At 36.4% G+C, this 15,787-nt stretch overlaps 3 protein-coding genes across 9 annotated transcripts in view; 1 reads left to right on the top strand and 2 right to left on the bottom strand.

Moving 5' to 3' along the window:
- Window positions 1-33: 33 nt before the first annotated feature.
- On the bottom strand, window positions 34-6,446 carry LOC123678312. The gene is made up of 2 exons (XM_045615303.1): window positions 5,871-6,446; window positions 34-2,634 (listed from the first exon to the last, which is right to left on the bottom strand). Exons 1-2 carry the CDS (start codon window positions 6,335-6,337, stop codon window positions 129-131), a joined length of 2,973 nt encoding a protein of 990 aa, XP_045471259.1. The 5' UTR covers window positions 6,338-6,446; the 3' UTR covers window positions 34-128.
- LOC123689084 (carbonic anhydrase 2-like) lies at window positions 6,436-7,646 on the top strand. Its single transcript, XM_045627884.1, has 5 exons — window positions 6,436-6,596; window positions 6,648-6,815; window positions 6,873-7,120; window positions 7,174-7,398; window positions 7,449-7,646. Exons 1-5 carry the CDS (start codon window positions 6,539-6,541, stop codon window positions 7,614-7,616), a joined length of 867 nt encoding a protein of 288 aa, XP_045483840.1. The 5' UTR covers window positions 6,436-6,538; the 3' UTR covers window positions 7,617-7,646.
- A 1,446-nt stretch (window positions 7,647-9,092) lies between these two features.
- LOC123670600 (histone-lysine N-methyltransferase 2C-like) overlaps window positions 9,093-15,787 on the bottom strand; it is a 43,802-nt gene continuing 37,107 nt past the window's right edge. For 6 of the 7 annotated variants that reach the window (XM_045604107.1, XM_045604109.1, XM_045604112.1 and 3 more), the window contains 7 exons: window positions 15,585-15,775; window positions 15,137-15,502; window positions 14,015-14,619; window positions 12,961-13,273; window positions 10,716-10,845; window positions 10,400-10,582; window positions 9,093-10,060 (listed from right to left, as the gene is read on the bottom strand). In XM_045604107.1, the coding sequence (XP_045460063.1) occupies window positions 9,968-10,060; window positions 10,400-10,582; window positions 10,716-10,845; window positions 12,961-13,273; window positions 14,015-14,619; window positions 15,137-15,502; window positions 15,585-15,775 (1,881 nt within the window). In that variant the 3' untranslated portion in view covers window positions 9,093-9,967. Of the gene's footprint in view, window positions 10,061-10,399; window positions 10,583-10,715; window positions 10,846-12,679; window positions 12,861-12,960; window positions 13,274-14,014; window positions 14,620-15,136; window positions 15,503-15,584; window positions 15,776-15,787 lie in introns of those variants that run through there. The other variant, XR_006745935.1, reaches the window with a different exon arrangement.

Consider the following 15,787-nt stretch of genomic DNA (forward strand, 5'->3'; position numbering starts at 1 on the left):
CGGAAACTCCCCTTTTATTCGACACACTAAAGAAATCAAAATGATCATCAGAAATATAATTGATTTTAAGTCTTCCAAGTCGATAGAATCAATCAGTAATTCCATTACAAGATGAAGTCGAATCAAATTCAAATAGGTGAATCTTCCAATGAACCTAAATCATCCATTGAACATTTCTTCTTATTCCATTCCTTCATCAGAGACATTGACGCCCTAGGCATAGATTGTTTCTTTTTAGAAACTTCATGGACAACTGCTTCATCCGAGGAACTCCCTTGTGTCTTCCTCCCTTCAGGCATATCCACGTCCTCGAAGACCTCATCGTCCGAGTAATAAAAGTGTTCAGAAGGAGACTGTGGAAACCGTCTGAATTCAGAAGGACACTCGCAAATATCTTTGATACTGAAGGAAACCATTTCAGTCTCGTAAACGTCTGAGGTTGGTAGCGTCTGCGCACCACGCTCCCCAAAGCAAACCTCTTGAGGTTCAGGTTTATACAGGGTAAACACAGACGGTTCGTGAACCAACTCCTTCTCCCCACCCCAAGATACGGTTGGTTGCCGCTGTATTGCCACAGGTTCGGTCTTGCCGCAGATCAGGTACTGCCCTGTAACTTCATTGAGATGCGCTTCCAAGATCTTTTCAAAATAATTACGCTCTTCGGGAATCTTGAAAGGATTCACCGGAGCATCTTCCGTTTCCGTTGATTCTTCTTCGATGAACAGTTTGAAGCAATCCTTGAGTTGCTCGATGTTACGATGGGGCTCTCTGTATTCTTTAGCACTCTCCAAAGTGTCCACCATAGCGTCCACTGCATACGACAAGTGTGTGTAGATTACGACGTAAATATTTAGGGTGTCTATCTTATTTTCCCCATCTTCAACCTGTCTGGATGAAGTATCCTCAGACGTTGTAGACGATCGTTTCCTTGGAGTGTTATCTTTAGGAAATGGAGGCACTTCCTCGTAGGGATCAAAGTCCAGAGTCACAAGGGCCGCATCTCCTATATTTATCCTGCTGCCTGATGAAATTTGGCTTTGTTTAGCCCTAGACATTCTGTTGTCCTCTTGTTTGCTTTTCTTCTTGTCGTCCTTCTTGTCTGGTTTAGCGCCAGTCTTCCCAAAAGCGAACTCGGAAGGTGAACTCATGAAGTACAAATTGTGGACCGTTGCAACGTCTGCAGATGAGATGTCGCGTAATATTTCAGGTTTAGGCTGCGCAGTGGTATCCTCCTGAAAGGACCTTTTGGTGCGGTTCAACTGAATATCGTCGAAATTTTCGAAAATAAGACGTGGACAGTTTTGGTATAATTCCTGCTTGTATTGTACTGGTATCCCGTAGAAAGCTTTGATTTGGTAAAGTTCTAGAGCCATAAGCGTGAAGTATGCATTGAAGATGGAGTACACTTGAAAAAACTTAATTCTTTCTTCATTTAAACAAATAGATGGAGGTGCCATCTTCCATAGCATTTTCATCAACTGAGAGTATCTGGTTTCCCTCAATAAAAATTGATCAGATTGATTATCTAATTCCGAACCGGAAGATTTCCGCTTCAACTTTACCTCAGAAAAGCTTCCTTGTCTTTTATCATCCATCATTTCACTCCTGGAACCCAACGAAGCTCTATATTGACTAAACTCTAAAGTTCTTAGTTCAGCATATTCTATCAAATCTCTAACTCTTGCCAGTACTTGTAAATCCCAAACATTCAAATTCCAGGTCTTTGGATGATAAGATTGTCGGATTTCGGAGTAAAATTTCTTGAGTTGCTCAACCAATTCTTTGTCGTACATGTACTTGGGTTTACGTAATGGATTCGAATCATCCAAATTCATTGCTTCAAACAATTCTGGCTCATAATAAGAGTAATCGATACTCTTATAGTTTTGATAATTCGACTTCTTCATAATGTCTTCTAGTATTTCCTTAATGATCCTTCTCTTGACCCTTTGATTTATGTCCGTCTTTATGACACTGATTCTATTCATGAAATTCTCTATGTGGGTTTGGGCTTGAAGAACGAAGAATACCCTAATTGGTTCCGACCAGAATTGTGGAACAGTTTTGATTTCCCAGGTTTCAACCACCGTGCACACTTTATTGGTTTGAAACCAAATCGGGAAATTCACTATTTGCCCTGGTACAAGTATAAGCATGTTCTTATCGAAACAGAAGTGTTCAGTGTTGTTAGTACTTGGGATATCTCGGAACAACCTGAATTTCTCCATCTTCTGCCAAGTCAATCTAATGGTGACCCTACCAACATTCTCGAACACGATATATTGCGTTTGAAACGGAAGACTCTGGACATCGTACTCAAAGAGGACGTGGAACTTTCTGGATGTGGACAACGACTGTGAATTCTCATAGAAAAACACACCGTTGATCTTCAAGCAGTATTTCAAAGAGCAATCATAAATGCTGGTTTTTCTTCTACCGTCTTTGTTTTCGACGACGCCTTGGCTTACATTGCAAAAGGTTTGGCTATTTTCTTCTTGGCATTGGATATTTTTGCCAAGCACGATCAATCGGTCAAAATCTGGCTTATGAGGTTCGATGTTTACCAGAAGCGATGATAATTCTTCTACTCTGTTCTTTCGATAATTCAGATTCTGCCATTTATCATAAACATTCCTGAAATATTAAAAAAGACAACTGAAAAAAAGCCGAGCATTATTTTATTATTCAATAATATATTTCGTGTTGAAAGATTAATCTAAGCAGTGAGCATGTAAGCGGGACTACATGAGAAAGTGGTTCACTAATCAATTATGGGGAAAAAGAATCCTTGGAGATGAATACGATTTTTACTCGATGAAAAAGCATGTTATATTAGACGCTACTAGTAGTACTAGTATTAAATCCATATGATTTTTAATAAGCCCTAACTAGATATCTAAAACATCTTAGCCTTAACCTCCTAAAGATACGTGCATGAATTTGACAGTAGTTGGACCAGCTAGTTTGTGAGATATAGCATTTTGAATGAAGCAAATTTTGTTATTTTCAAAAAAATGGATAAAAATCGCGAAAAAAACATTTGAAGAAGCAAAAAGAAGTGGTGTTTCATCAAGACAATGTACCGTGTCACAAAGCAATGAAGACGATGGCAAAATTGCATTAATTAGACTTCTGCATCCATCGTATTGTCCAGATCTGCCCCCTGCGACTTTTTCCTGTTCTGCGACCTCAAGAGAATGCTCGTTGGAAAGACATTTAGCGCCGATGAAGAGGTAATCGCCGAAACTGAGGCCACTTCAATCTTCAATCGTGGCATCATCCTCGAAGGCAACTACACTGAGCAAAAAAATTAACGCACATTCTGAAAATCTCAATTTTAATGAAAGTTAACTCTACATTGACTTTATAACTTATTTTTTATGTTCTCTCGGGAAGGTTTTGAACGAAACAAGACACATTAAATGGAAGAAAAATTCAGGATTTCACCGAATCTTATGTGAAAGCAGAGAAATAAACAATTTTCAAAATACTGGAACGCTGATAAGTGATTTAATACTTGGTATTTCCACCCCTTGCGTTAATTACAGCTCGGCAACGACGGTTCATACTCAAAATGAGTGATCTTAAAATGTTCTAATCTAATCCTTCCCAGTTTTATCTGAGTTGGATTCCTAAGTCATTAAGAGTAGGTGGATGATTTTCTGAACTTCTCAGCCTTCTATTGAGGTTGTCCCAAACCTGCTCAATCGGATTGAGATCTGGACTTTTTGCTGGCCATTCCATTCGAGAGACTTCAGCCTCTTCAAGGTACTCCTGAACGATGCGCGGACGATGGGGTCTGGCATTATCGTCCATAAAATGAAATTTTCACCAATGTATGGGGCAAATAGCACTACATGCTCTTCAAGAATGTTCCTTATATACCTATCAGCATTCATAGCTCCATTATCAACGACCACTAGGTCTTTGCGAGCAGTCAAAGATATTCCACCCCATACCATAATCGATCCTCCCCCGAAACCAGTAGTATTCAGTAAATTGCACTGAGCATATCTTTCATGTGGACGTCTGTATACAAGGGAACGTGGATCACAATGGTAGAGGCAGAATCTAGACTCATCTGTGAAGAGAACTCTTTCCCAATCAGCCCCTTCACAATGGATATGCTCTCTCGCAAAATCCAAACGCGCCCTTCGATGGGCTGGGGTAAGAGCTGGGCCTCTTTCCGCGACACGAGGCCTTAAATCATATTCTCTGAGGCGATTTCTTATTATCTGAGTGCTAATTTGCACCCCATGAGTTTGCTCAAGCTGATTTTGAAGGAGACGAGCGGTTGCAAACCGTTGTCTCAACGAAGAAACTCTCAAGTAACGTTCTTGAATGGCAGTTGTTACCCGTGGTCTACCCTGTCCTGGTCTTCGGACATTCATACCTGTCTCCCTGAATCGCTGCAACATTCTGGACACACTTGTATGGGAAACTCCAGACCTTTCTGCAATTCTTGTGTATGTCCACCCTTCTTCTCGCAAAACTACCGCTTGGGCACATTCCTCTTGGGTCAAATTGCGTGTTTCGCGTTGCATAGCGATCGAGTGTAGAAAATCAAACGAAAGAAAAATTATTGATCACTAGAATTGATCGAAAACAACTGATTTCAGAATGGAGCCAATACATTCAAAATCTGATAATCTCATCTTTTTTATTCCTGCTGGGAAAAAAATCTGTATTGAAGAAAAACGTTGAAAGTGGATAACATATGCATGCATAATTGTGATAAAAATAATTATCATTGAGAACACCTTCAGTTTTAGAATAAATTTGAGATTTCCATAATGTGCGTTAATTTTTTTGCGCAGTGTATTTTGAAAAATAAAATAAAATTTTATCGACAATTTTTTCCAATGATAGCCTACGAAACTTTCACCTCAAATGTTATACCTATATGAACCCATCATAATAAATTTCGATTTACACAACTTTTGCGTCACACTGCGGCTCCATCAGATAATAATTGATACTAGATTAGATACATAAATTGAAGAAAGCAGGCAACGGGAAATGAACCCTTAAAAATCGAGGGAGAACAGTAGCTACTGAGTAGGTACTATTTGTAATCCCTTTTAGGATGAAGTGAAGAACATTTTTGCACTCCGGTTTCAAAATTCCCGCTGGAAAAATGCATTTCAGGCCATCCTTGAACAACTCTGGTTTCGTACCTCTATGTGTGCCAACAAATTCTTGTAGCCCTAACTTCTAAGATTCAATTTCAATTGAATTTATTATGAGTATCATATTTGGGTCGTAGATGCAGGCATAAAAATTTTTTGGTTTTCCAGATTAAGGCCCTTTCCCTTCTGCATATATATGCAGAAATATGCAGAATTGAGCAGAAGTAAGCAGAAAGGAAAGAAGTAGAATGCAAGATATTTTGCATTCTACTTCTCTGATTTTGAAATTTGGTATGGTTATTCGAATTTGATCGTTAGTGGTTGCATAGGAATTCTATTTCATGAGCAAACGTGAAATTATCTGCACCTCAATGGCTCAATATTTCGCGTTCCATTTTCTGATTTTGATAGAATTTGAAATAGGTATTTTTTGATTTTAATAAAATTCGAAATATATTTTTTGATTTTGATACAATTTCAAATAGGTATTGTTAGAACTTCTCAGGAGATAATAGTACAGTAACAAGTAATTCACGTATAGTAGGGTGCTGATTTTGAAAAGGAGAGACGAGAAGGAGCCTATAGCGCCACATTATATTATACTATATAATATGTTTATCCTCGTAGCATTGGTTAGGAAAATAGTAATGATAGAACGAGAAATGATATACAGAGGAGAAAAAGAAAGATAGGGGAACATTTCAGCAAAAAGTACCTACGTGTTACAAGATGCAGACTGACCTGGTTCTTGGGAATAGCATCTTCTCATTTTTTATGAATCCTGGTAATCCCACCTTCTCTATTGTCGGAATTATGTTTTTCTGCTCTGTCGTTTTCTGGTAGAAATATATAATTTCATCCCTCCTAAACCTGCATTTTTCGTGCAAACCAGGTGGAAATTCCCACCATTCTGGATTTCCCCGGTACTTATCGAACTTCTGGGGGATTCTAGTGTACTCTAAAGCTCTCTTCTCCTCAATAACCACGTTAGATTCATCTGCAATATTCATCAGCAGTTCTCCAGATTGCCTATGCGATTTTTTAGCGATTTTATTGTGAACTGCATGTCTTTCCCTAAGCCAAGTAGCGTAGTTTTCAAGTGCTTTTTGGTCATTTTTGCTATGGCACAATAGGATATGTGTTCCAAAAGGATCAACGGAACTTTGGTCCTTGGTTTTATCGGAATTAGTCTTGAAATACTTGCTCATATCGTTTCAAAACGATTACCTGCGTCAAAAGGACACAAGTGACAGGGTCTTTCAGAAATATAACCCCAAATTAATTTTTTACATATTTCAAAAATAGTTCTATAGCAAATTATAGAAATTCTCCGGACTGATAATATGACAATTTTGACCTGCCAGATGTTTTTTCAAATGTAAGTTGTACAAATTTAAGTACCGTTCAACATGGCGGAAGATGTAGAAGATGATATTGGTGAAGAAATAACAGATGAAGACTACGGAGGTACTTGCGATACAATAGTACGGAATAGAAATGTAATTTTTCAATTTTCAGATGCTCCTCAGTATTACCTACTTTCGCTGGCTGATCGAGAAGCCCGCTTTGAGTCGCCCATCAATATCTCATTGGGATTCTGCAAGGATCTAATATTGCCCCACCTCTGTTGGTATCACTTCGATAAAGTTCCTAAAAAGATGAAAATTACCAACACAGGTCACACACGTGAGTATATTTCAAAAATGATCAACAAAATGTGTAATGTTTGAAATGTATTTCAAGTGATTTTAAGCGCCAAATACTACGAAGAACGACCATACATAGCTAATGGTCCTTTGATTGGGAAATACGTATTTTCTCAGCTTCATTTCCACTGGGGATGTAACAACATGGAGGGAAGTGAACATACAATAGACGGTTCGGCCCTTCCAGGTGAAATGCATGTAGTAACATTCAAGAGTTGTTACTTAACACAGGAGTCGGCTCTAAAAGAGAAAGATGGAGTCGCTGTTATCTCCTATTTTTTCAAGGTTAACTAGATTTTAAGGGAATCTCGTAAAAATTTCCAAATTGTGTTATGTAGTTACAGAATGCTGAAAATCCAGTTCTTCAAAGGCTCTTAGACGCCATTCCAGAAATAAAAGATGCAAACTCCTCCTTCAAATTGGAGCCATGGCCTTTAAGCAACATGTTGATGGAATTTGATAAAGACTATATGGTTTACTGGGGTTCGGTAACTGCTTCGGGATGTCACCATTTCGTGTTGTGGTTTATTTGTCGGTATCCTATTGGCGCTAGTCTAGAACAGGTTTGAGGTTCATGTTGTGTTGTTGAAGAAGTGAATGTAATTTTTTTTAGATGGAATCTTTTCGAGAACTGAATGATTCCCATGGAAAACCTCTAATAAGGAATTTTCGACCTGTGAATCCACTAAGTGATCGACATGTTTTTCATGTGAATCCTTCCGAAAACAAACATTCTACCTTGTATCCTTTGGCACTGTCGAATAAAAGACAAAGAGTATAGAAATGAATAACAATAAATTTTATTGAAATATTTTTTCTTTTCATGAATTTATCCAAAAAAAGGGACTTGATGCAGACTTACAGGCGAGGGGTCTCTCACTGCCTGAAATCCTTACACTAAATGGCCCCTTTGAAGAAAAATTTGTTTTTATTTTCCCATAAATTTCACTTAATTCCTCTCATTGCCCCAAAATTGCCTTTATTTCCCCTTATTACCCCTCACTATCTCTTATTCCCCCTAATTGCCCTCTCATTTCCCCTAATTGCCGCCCTTCATTTCCACTCATTGGCTAAAGGCAATAAGTCTTTTTATTCATAGATTGGCCAGCAATAGTGGATTTTTAACGTCTGTGAATTAATTATAGGGAAATAATTTCATGGCATGCAGAAAATTTTTCAATTCCGAAAAAATAACCTCCTCGATCGGGACTCGAACCCGCAACCTCCGACACACTAGTCTACCTCTGCTCAGAGGTACAGCACTGGAGTAGTGATTCGGAGGTTGCGGGTTCGAGTCCCGGAATAATCCTTCCCAGAATTACCGATTTTTATAGGGTTTCTACATGATTTCCTTAAACAATAATCTACATGGAAGAAAGTGAATATTTATTTTTTGGCAAATGAAGAGAGAAAAAAATTCGTTAACTTTTCGTTTTTCGTAAAAAAAAATTGATGATATGTACTTTGTACATGCATTGATATATATTCGAAATATTCATGGAAAAAAAAACTACCAAAACTGCCGTCTACTTATTTGCAGCGAAAAAAGAGAGAAGTGAATGTACAACTTCGTACACTGTACAAAGTTTGGCCATCGTAGACTCGCCAAAGGGGAAATGAATGGGTACCAAAATTTTACTGCTACCTATTGCCTTTCATTTCCTCCCCTCACTTCCTTTTAAGTGTACACTAAATTTCCCCATTGAGAGACCCTTCGCTTACAGGCAATTGATTTCAATTGTAAAACGCAAACGCTATTCAACTAGAATTGAAAAACAAAAACCTTCAATTCCTTGACCATGAATCTAATTTCTTATTGTAGAAATCATTTGTCAAGATTAATGTTGCTTCTATCTACAAGTAGGAGCCAAAAAGTTACGAATTTATATTTCGTTTCCAGAGGTTTCCAAACGTTTTTATGAAGCAAAATTTTTGAAAGAGGTAACATTCTTGAAAAATATTCAATTTCATTAATATTGCATTCCACTAAAATGAATAGTCAAATATTTCAACACAAGCCGATTTCACTTGTTGGACACTTCAAACTGTTGCTAAATTATAGAAGTAGTTGATTTTTCACTATATTTTTAAAATTTGATTCCTAATTATGTACTTTCAACTGACATTAAAAATGCATTTCAAGCAGCTTTAGGAAGACCTAATCTGATCCAATTTGATAAAAATGGATAATTTTTAGTTCACCAATGAATCATTTTCATTTAGTAGACAAAAGAAAGAAAAATGAAATAAAAAAAAATTATATTACAATTGTTTATTATGTACACTCAAATGCATAGCCTTAACATTTTTTCAATTTGTACTTAACTATAACAGAACTATCAGGTAATAAGTGATTTATTACAAATTAGCTTTGTACAAGTGATTGTCATTTTGCCATAAAACAGACAAAAATTACATCCAACAACATTTGATAGAAAAAAATAAATTATAATCACTCTTGATTAATATTGTATTGCAAAACTCATCAAATATGTTGATACAAAATTATTTAAACAAAATATACAATACATCAGAAAACATCTGAGTAACAATCAGACACATGTCCAAGAAAAGTATAAAATTTGAAGAAAAACAAAAAACTTAATAAAATATTCATTTGAGCTATTTACAAATTACACCTTTCTCTAAGTATTCAATTATTGCACAGCAATCATCTGGCAGGTAATTCCAAGTTTTCAAGAAAAACAATTAAACTTTACATCAGACGGTCCAAAAAAGATCCAAACCAGTTAATTGATAAAAATAAAATTATTAATTATCATTTTTACTAAAGATAAGGGTAAATTATAATACTTGAACATTTGAGGATTTCAGAAATTCAATAAACTAAAATAGGGTGGGGGTAACTTTGGTCCCTAACCCGGATCACAAGAATCATTTCCTAATGATTATTATTTTAAGAAAATATATTCAAGCACAGGTCCTGAACTTTGAAGACCATAACAAGTGGAATGTGTTTCTTCTCTAAATATTGTCCAATACTAAATGGCACCTTTAACAGTCTGTGTGATTTCGGTTTTGTGTATTGTGAATTTATTTTCCGATATAAATCTCAGCCAAAATAAATCTATATATATTTATAAAAATTCAACTAGTATTTGGGTTCTAGATCTAATTCATCCATTTTCTGCAATTTGGGGCTCCACACATACACGATATTTTGTGCTGGTCATCTTCAATGTCAAACTTATAGTCATAAGATAGCTAAAAAATAGAGTAACATTAGTTTCACATTCACGACAATTAAGTCATACTATTAGAGTGTTCAGAATACGTGACTTATTAATAGTGACAGTTGGCACAACATTGGAGTATATTTTTAGAGATATATGCTGTGGGTACAACTTGTTACCGTCGTTCGTGGCAGTTTGGAACTTTCTATCTGAATTTTGAAATTTTATGTTTGTTTGATGCTGTGTGAACCTCGTAAAAATAATTAAATCACTAACTCTGGCAAACTAGTACAAATTGTTAAAAACATTCTACTTTTGACAGGTCACTGGTTTGGCTAACAAGCAAGAAAAATATTCAAAACCAACATACCTCCTCTCCTCTTTGGATTCGTCTTTTAGCAAATATGATAATTTTCAAATCCCTATCCACCTCAACTGTCTCGGCTACACAATTGGGGTTACAGGAATGATTAATGTATCTTGCCAAACCCCCTGAAAGTGTAGCATCCACTACTCGTTCTTCATCAAGTCGGAACATATAGATACCACGATTCTGTAAATAACAAATTATTTTACACAAGTCTGCTGAATAAATACCTGGGCAACAAAGATAAAGTTAAAACTAAGTTGAGTAACATATCTAACTAAGGATATAATTTCTAATCGAAAAATTCAATGCTACTTACCCTTGCTTCATATTTTTTCTCTCTAGTTTCAGCTACTTCAGTCCTTATAATCTCTCCTATATACTCTATAACCATGGTGTGTTTCTCCAAGTCACGGGCAGAATACAACCCCAACCCTTGGATCTTAGATCTATCAAAAAAAATTAACGTTTTCTATCAGCACTGACTATGCCCCTTCTAAGGAGTCTCAAGGCAAATTTATGTTTTATAAGGTGCATATATATATTAACAGAAATAAAAATAAGAATAGTAATTTTTATAGACCAATAACAAGTTATTACTAAATGTTTTTCTTATCATAAATCAGTCAATCAGTTGCTTATTAACTAGTGTTATTGATTGTTAAGCTGTGAAATACTACAAATTTGTTATATTGATGATTTTCAAACACCAACTACAGTATCAAAACTAGACACTTTGTATAACATAAATCAACCATCAGATACTTGTGTAGATCCTTATTGAATAATTTAGTGTTAGGGATTTGCTACACTATGAAAACGACAGATATATTATGATTTCCATTGGATATAACAATGGCGGCACTGCAGCTAAGTTCCATTAATTACATATTCGACATTGAGATAATTATACAGGGTGATTCACCGCGATGGCTTATTAGACGTTTATGGAAAACTAATCATGAGTTTTTTGTCTTTACAATTTCCGATTATACCGTTAACAGACCACTACTTCCTTATTTCAAATGGCACACCCAGTATATCATTGCATCATTAGATAGCTTTTTTGATGACAATTTCATTTTTACGAATATTTCTGCAGAATGAATTTTTTTTCGAAAAAACCTTTTTCATTTTCGATTCTGCAAATACATAGTCTTTTAGGACTGTTTGAGGTTTGGACCAAAAATGTACAGAGTTATTATTAGAATTTTATTAATTATTAGAACTTATATATTTTTATTATTTCAGTCAATTGTACGGATAAAGGAGGGGGGTTACATGGGCAAACATTATACCTAAAATTAATACTTTAAGAGTTATCGAGGAAGAATTTTAAATGAGCAAAAACCGCAAATTCTAACTGTGTGGAGTAGTCTGCGACTTCCGGAAAACACAAAAAGAAACTTAAATTCGATATTTCCATAACTGAATTTGACATTTCAAGAATTGTAATGAATTATTCGTAATTGAAAATTGTAACGAAAAATTAGTTATAATTCATGAAATGTAAAATTTCGTTATCCAAACATTGAATTTTAGTTTCTTTCGTGTTTTCCGGAAGTCACAGACTACTCCACACAGAAATTGCGGTTTTTCCTCATTTAAAGTTCTTCCTCGATAACTCTTGAAGTATTCATTTTCGGTATAAGGTTTGCATAAGTAACGCCAATTCGTAGAATCTACTGAAATAATAAAAAATATAGGTTCTAATTTTAAAATCTTGAGTTTTGATGAATTGGAGTTGTCCAAGTTCATGATCTTATAAACACCCTGTACATTTTTTATCCAAACTGCAAACAGTCATATAATAATACGTATTTGCAGAATCGAAAATGAAAAAAACTTTATCTGCAGAAATATTCATAAATATGCGTGTCCTCGTCGCCACCATTTTTTTTCATAAGAATCCCATTAATTCATGAACCGTTTAGTTTTTACCAAGGTATGGCATATTGCTGGAATTGTCATCAAAAAAGCTATCTAATGATGCAATGATATACTGGGTGTGCTATTTGAAATAAGGAAGTGGTGGTCTGTTTCCGGAAGTTGTAGAGCTCTGAAAATATTTTAGGGAGAAAGATCATTGTCTCAAATTTTCAGCACAAAATTATGATAAATTTTCCATAAACGTCTAATAGGACGTCGCGGTGAATCACCCTGTATAGAACTAGGTCAAATTGAATAATTAACATTGGTAAATAAAAACGTTATTACGGCCTCCTTCGAACAGTATGCAACAGAATTGATCGAAATGATTTAGAATACCCCATTTCTTGTTACCTTCAATAGATACTTCTGTGTGAATGCCTTGATGAATTTAGAGAAGAATTGCTTCATCACCTTAATGACTTAATCGTTATTCGCTTGAGATGTCTCAATTGACATCTGCGAATTTTTTGAATTGTTTGCATCGGGATTTTCTGATGGATTCATGGACTGATTAGACACGTCACTTTCATCACTTGATAGAAAGAGAGAATTTAATTAATTTTTTTCAATGCACCTATTTTTCAATCACCGAATGACTTTAAAACCAACTGATGTTTGAACATTCAGCTTACCTCGCCAGGTAGACGTTGTTCCTCCATTCTTGCCTCATTTTTTTGTACTGGGAACTCTTCGAATGCACAAATTGCTTGCTGTAAGGGCAGGTCGCCTCGCTAAAGGTGCTCACAGATGACCCTGGTGGGGAGGGGCCAAATAAGGGTCTCAGAGACGAACCTGCGGATCGTTGGGTATGATGTCGTTTCCAGTGTTGTTGGACCTTGAGTTTCGGTTCAGCCCTAGCTGCCCCGGAGGGGTTAATAGCAAGGGGTAGTTCTAAAAGTGGATTCCTGCCATACTTGAACTTGTAGTCGGTCAGTGTTTCAATACCTAGAAACAATGGAAAATTATGAGTTTTCAAAATCTGTGACTTTTCAAATCCAGTTTAGGGTATTGACAAACTTTCCCTAGCTGTAGACAAGAACTAGATGATTCATTATATAGATCATTTAGAATGTAAAAAAATTAGGAATTAGGTTTTTTATTGTAGTAGAATATCATATTCATGTAAGTCAAGTAAAGATGATAGTAACCATGAATCTCAAAGAACAATTATTTATATAGCCTAACAAAGTTTGCAGAAACTGTAATAAGAAACTGTTCTCTATTCTGATATTGCAGTTGTAATATTATATACAACCAATTTTACCTGAACAGAAAGATGATATAGACCCATTTCTTTGCCTCGACACAAATAATAATAATGACAAGGTTTAGATCAAAGGGTCAATAATATTAAGTTATAGAGTGATAAGTATATACTCAATAATTTAACAAGACACAAATTGGGGTGGAATTTAATACTTCCATCACTTTATCATATTTCCAACTGTATAATATAAAACTTCGAAAATGTTGGGTAAACAGAAAAGAGATAATTTGGGGGATATGGTCAAATTGGATATCCTTCCGTAATTGCGGTGATTCCAAGTTTAAATATGAGAGTGTTTGTTGGAAATATTTGATTTAAAAAAACACACTGATTGAATTTCAGACATCATGATCAGCAGTTTCCATGGACTGCTCTAAATAATTTCAAAAGTCAAAGGTCAAAGTTTTGAATTAACTCACCTGGTAAACTCTCCAAAACTCTAACAACCGCAGGCTCTGTCAAACCAAATAAGTCTTCTCCATTAACAAACTTATCGAAAAGTTTGACACACTGATGCTCCCTCCTCAGGTTAGCCAACTGTTCCAGAATCCTCGACCAAATAGCTCTGGGCGTGCTGTCCTTAAGTTCGATTTCTTCCTCCGGAGGATCCTGAACCAGAACCCTAAATTCCGGCTTGCCAAGGTTGTCGTGAATAGAACACACATAGCGACACCTCTTGTTCAGCCTGCGCATACTCCAGTAAAACCTCACAATCTTATAGCCTATAGGGTAGATGTAGTAGGGGGTGTGGAAGTTCTGCAACTGATGAGGTAACAGTTGACCAACGTTGAGGAAGATCAAGCTGCCCACCCTGAGCAAATTGTTGGTGTCAGAGTGGTGCATCACGGCAGCCACTTGTTTGTTCTCGTCACGGTTGATGTAAACTCTGCGGGACACTGATAGCGTGGTCAGTTCATTGTCTTTTTCGTTTTTGGGTACATGTGGACCGCAGAATGTTGTTTTGTTCTTGTAAAAAACGCAGTTGTCTTTCACAGCGCAGTTCAGATGGTAAACACTCGAACACCTGTAAGAAAATGTTTTATTTTAGGGGGTTAACTAGATAATATGATAATCGTTTTATGATTGATCGGCCAAGACAAGAGAATCATTTGAGGCTTAAACCTTTCGAATTATTTACACTGAGCGCTTGTTCTATCGGTGCAGAAGGCAAATATCCCTAATCTGTATGTAATAACTCTCTGAACACAGAATATTTTCCAGAGACTGATATACTTTGTATTTTTTTCCGTTATTTTCAGGAGTGTTTGAAGAAATGCTGGGAAAAAGATTGATTTAATCAGACAAATTTTAACGCAGAATTCTTTCATGGGTTGGTACTGCTATACCGGATGATTTTTCTAAGTTGAATCAGTTGAAACTCTTCGAAAGGAAACATCTTAAGAAAAAAGTTCTGGATTAAAGATTGATGGTTTCAAGGGGGAAGGAAGTCTACTTATGCTCCCATTTTATTTCCTTCACCCTTGCTGGAGAGAGGGGCATGTTGGAATTTGAAATGGGAACAATTTATTATTATTATTTACCTCGTCTTAAAACAACGAACTGTTGCTCCAGTAGTGTGACAATGAACGCAAGTCGAGTTCATACTTTGCCTAAGGGCGTTTTCCAAGTTTACTAAAGCTCCATTGACTGTCTCGTACACGCCCTCGGACCACAGAGCACAATTCAGATGGACCCACTTGTCGACATCGTAGTTGAGCAGCCTACCGGGGCCATCTGCTACGCCGTCGCCTACGGCGTGACAGAACAGGCAGCGTCTTGAGTCTTCAACACCCTTGGAAGGAGTCAGAGTTATGCCCATTTTGTAAAGTTGTTCCATCGTCTCCTTATCAGTTGGTTTCTTGTATCGGTTGGCCGGTTGAAGGCAGCCAGCGGTAAATGTCTTATATCTATTGAGGGATGAATAATCAGTAAAATACAAATCACAATAACAAACTGAGATCTTATGAATAATTAGTAGATGTTCCTTACCTAACGCCCCGCCATTTATGAGTCTGTCCAGTAGTATCTCCAGAGTGACTGAAGGTTCTTCCGAACATCAACCTCTCATCTTTTTGCACCGCCATCTTCTCAATGACAAGGTTCTTGGGATCGAAAGGATCATTCCTAGCCTTTGCATCCGCCTTGTCCTTCTGACAAAGATGATCAATTATAGCGGCGGCCTGGAAAAAAAA

The sequence above is a fragment of the Harmonia axyridis genome, chromosome 1, assembly GCF_914767665.1.
Source record: "Harmonia axyridis chromosome 1, icHarAxyr1.1, whole genome shotgun sequence".
NCBI lineage: Eukaryota > Metazoa > Arthropoda > Insecta > Coleoptera > Coccinellidae > Harmonia > Harmonia axyridis.

Excerpts from the sequence above, each read along its gene's own strand:
- LOC123689084 (XM_045627884.1), top strand. The coding sequence starts at position 6,539 with ATGGCGGAAGATGTAGAAGATGATATTGGTGAAGAAATAACAGATGAA. Across the intron at positions 6,597-6,647 it reads AACAGATGAAGACTACGGAG|ATGCTCCTCAGTATTACCTA; the intron begins GTACTTGCGATA and ends TTCAATTTTCAG. Across the intron at positions 7,121-7,173 it reads TTATCTCCTATTTTTTCAAG|TTACAGAATGCTGAAAATCC; the intron begins GTTAACTAGATT and ends TGTGTTATGTAG.
- LOC123678312 (XM_045615303.1), bottom strand. The coding sequence starts at position 6,337 with ATGAGCAAGTATTTCAAGACTAATTCCGATAAAACCAAGGACCAAAGT. Across the intron at positions 2,635-5,870 it reads ATGCTATTCCCAAGAACCAG|GAATGTTTATGATAAATGGC; the intron begins GTCAGTCTGCAT and ends TTAATATTTCAG.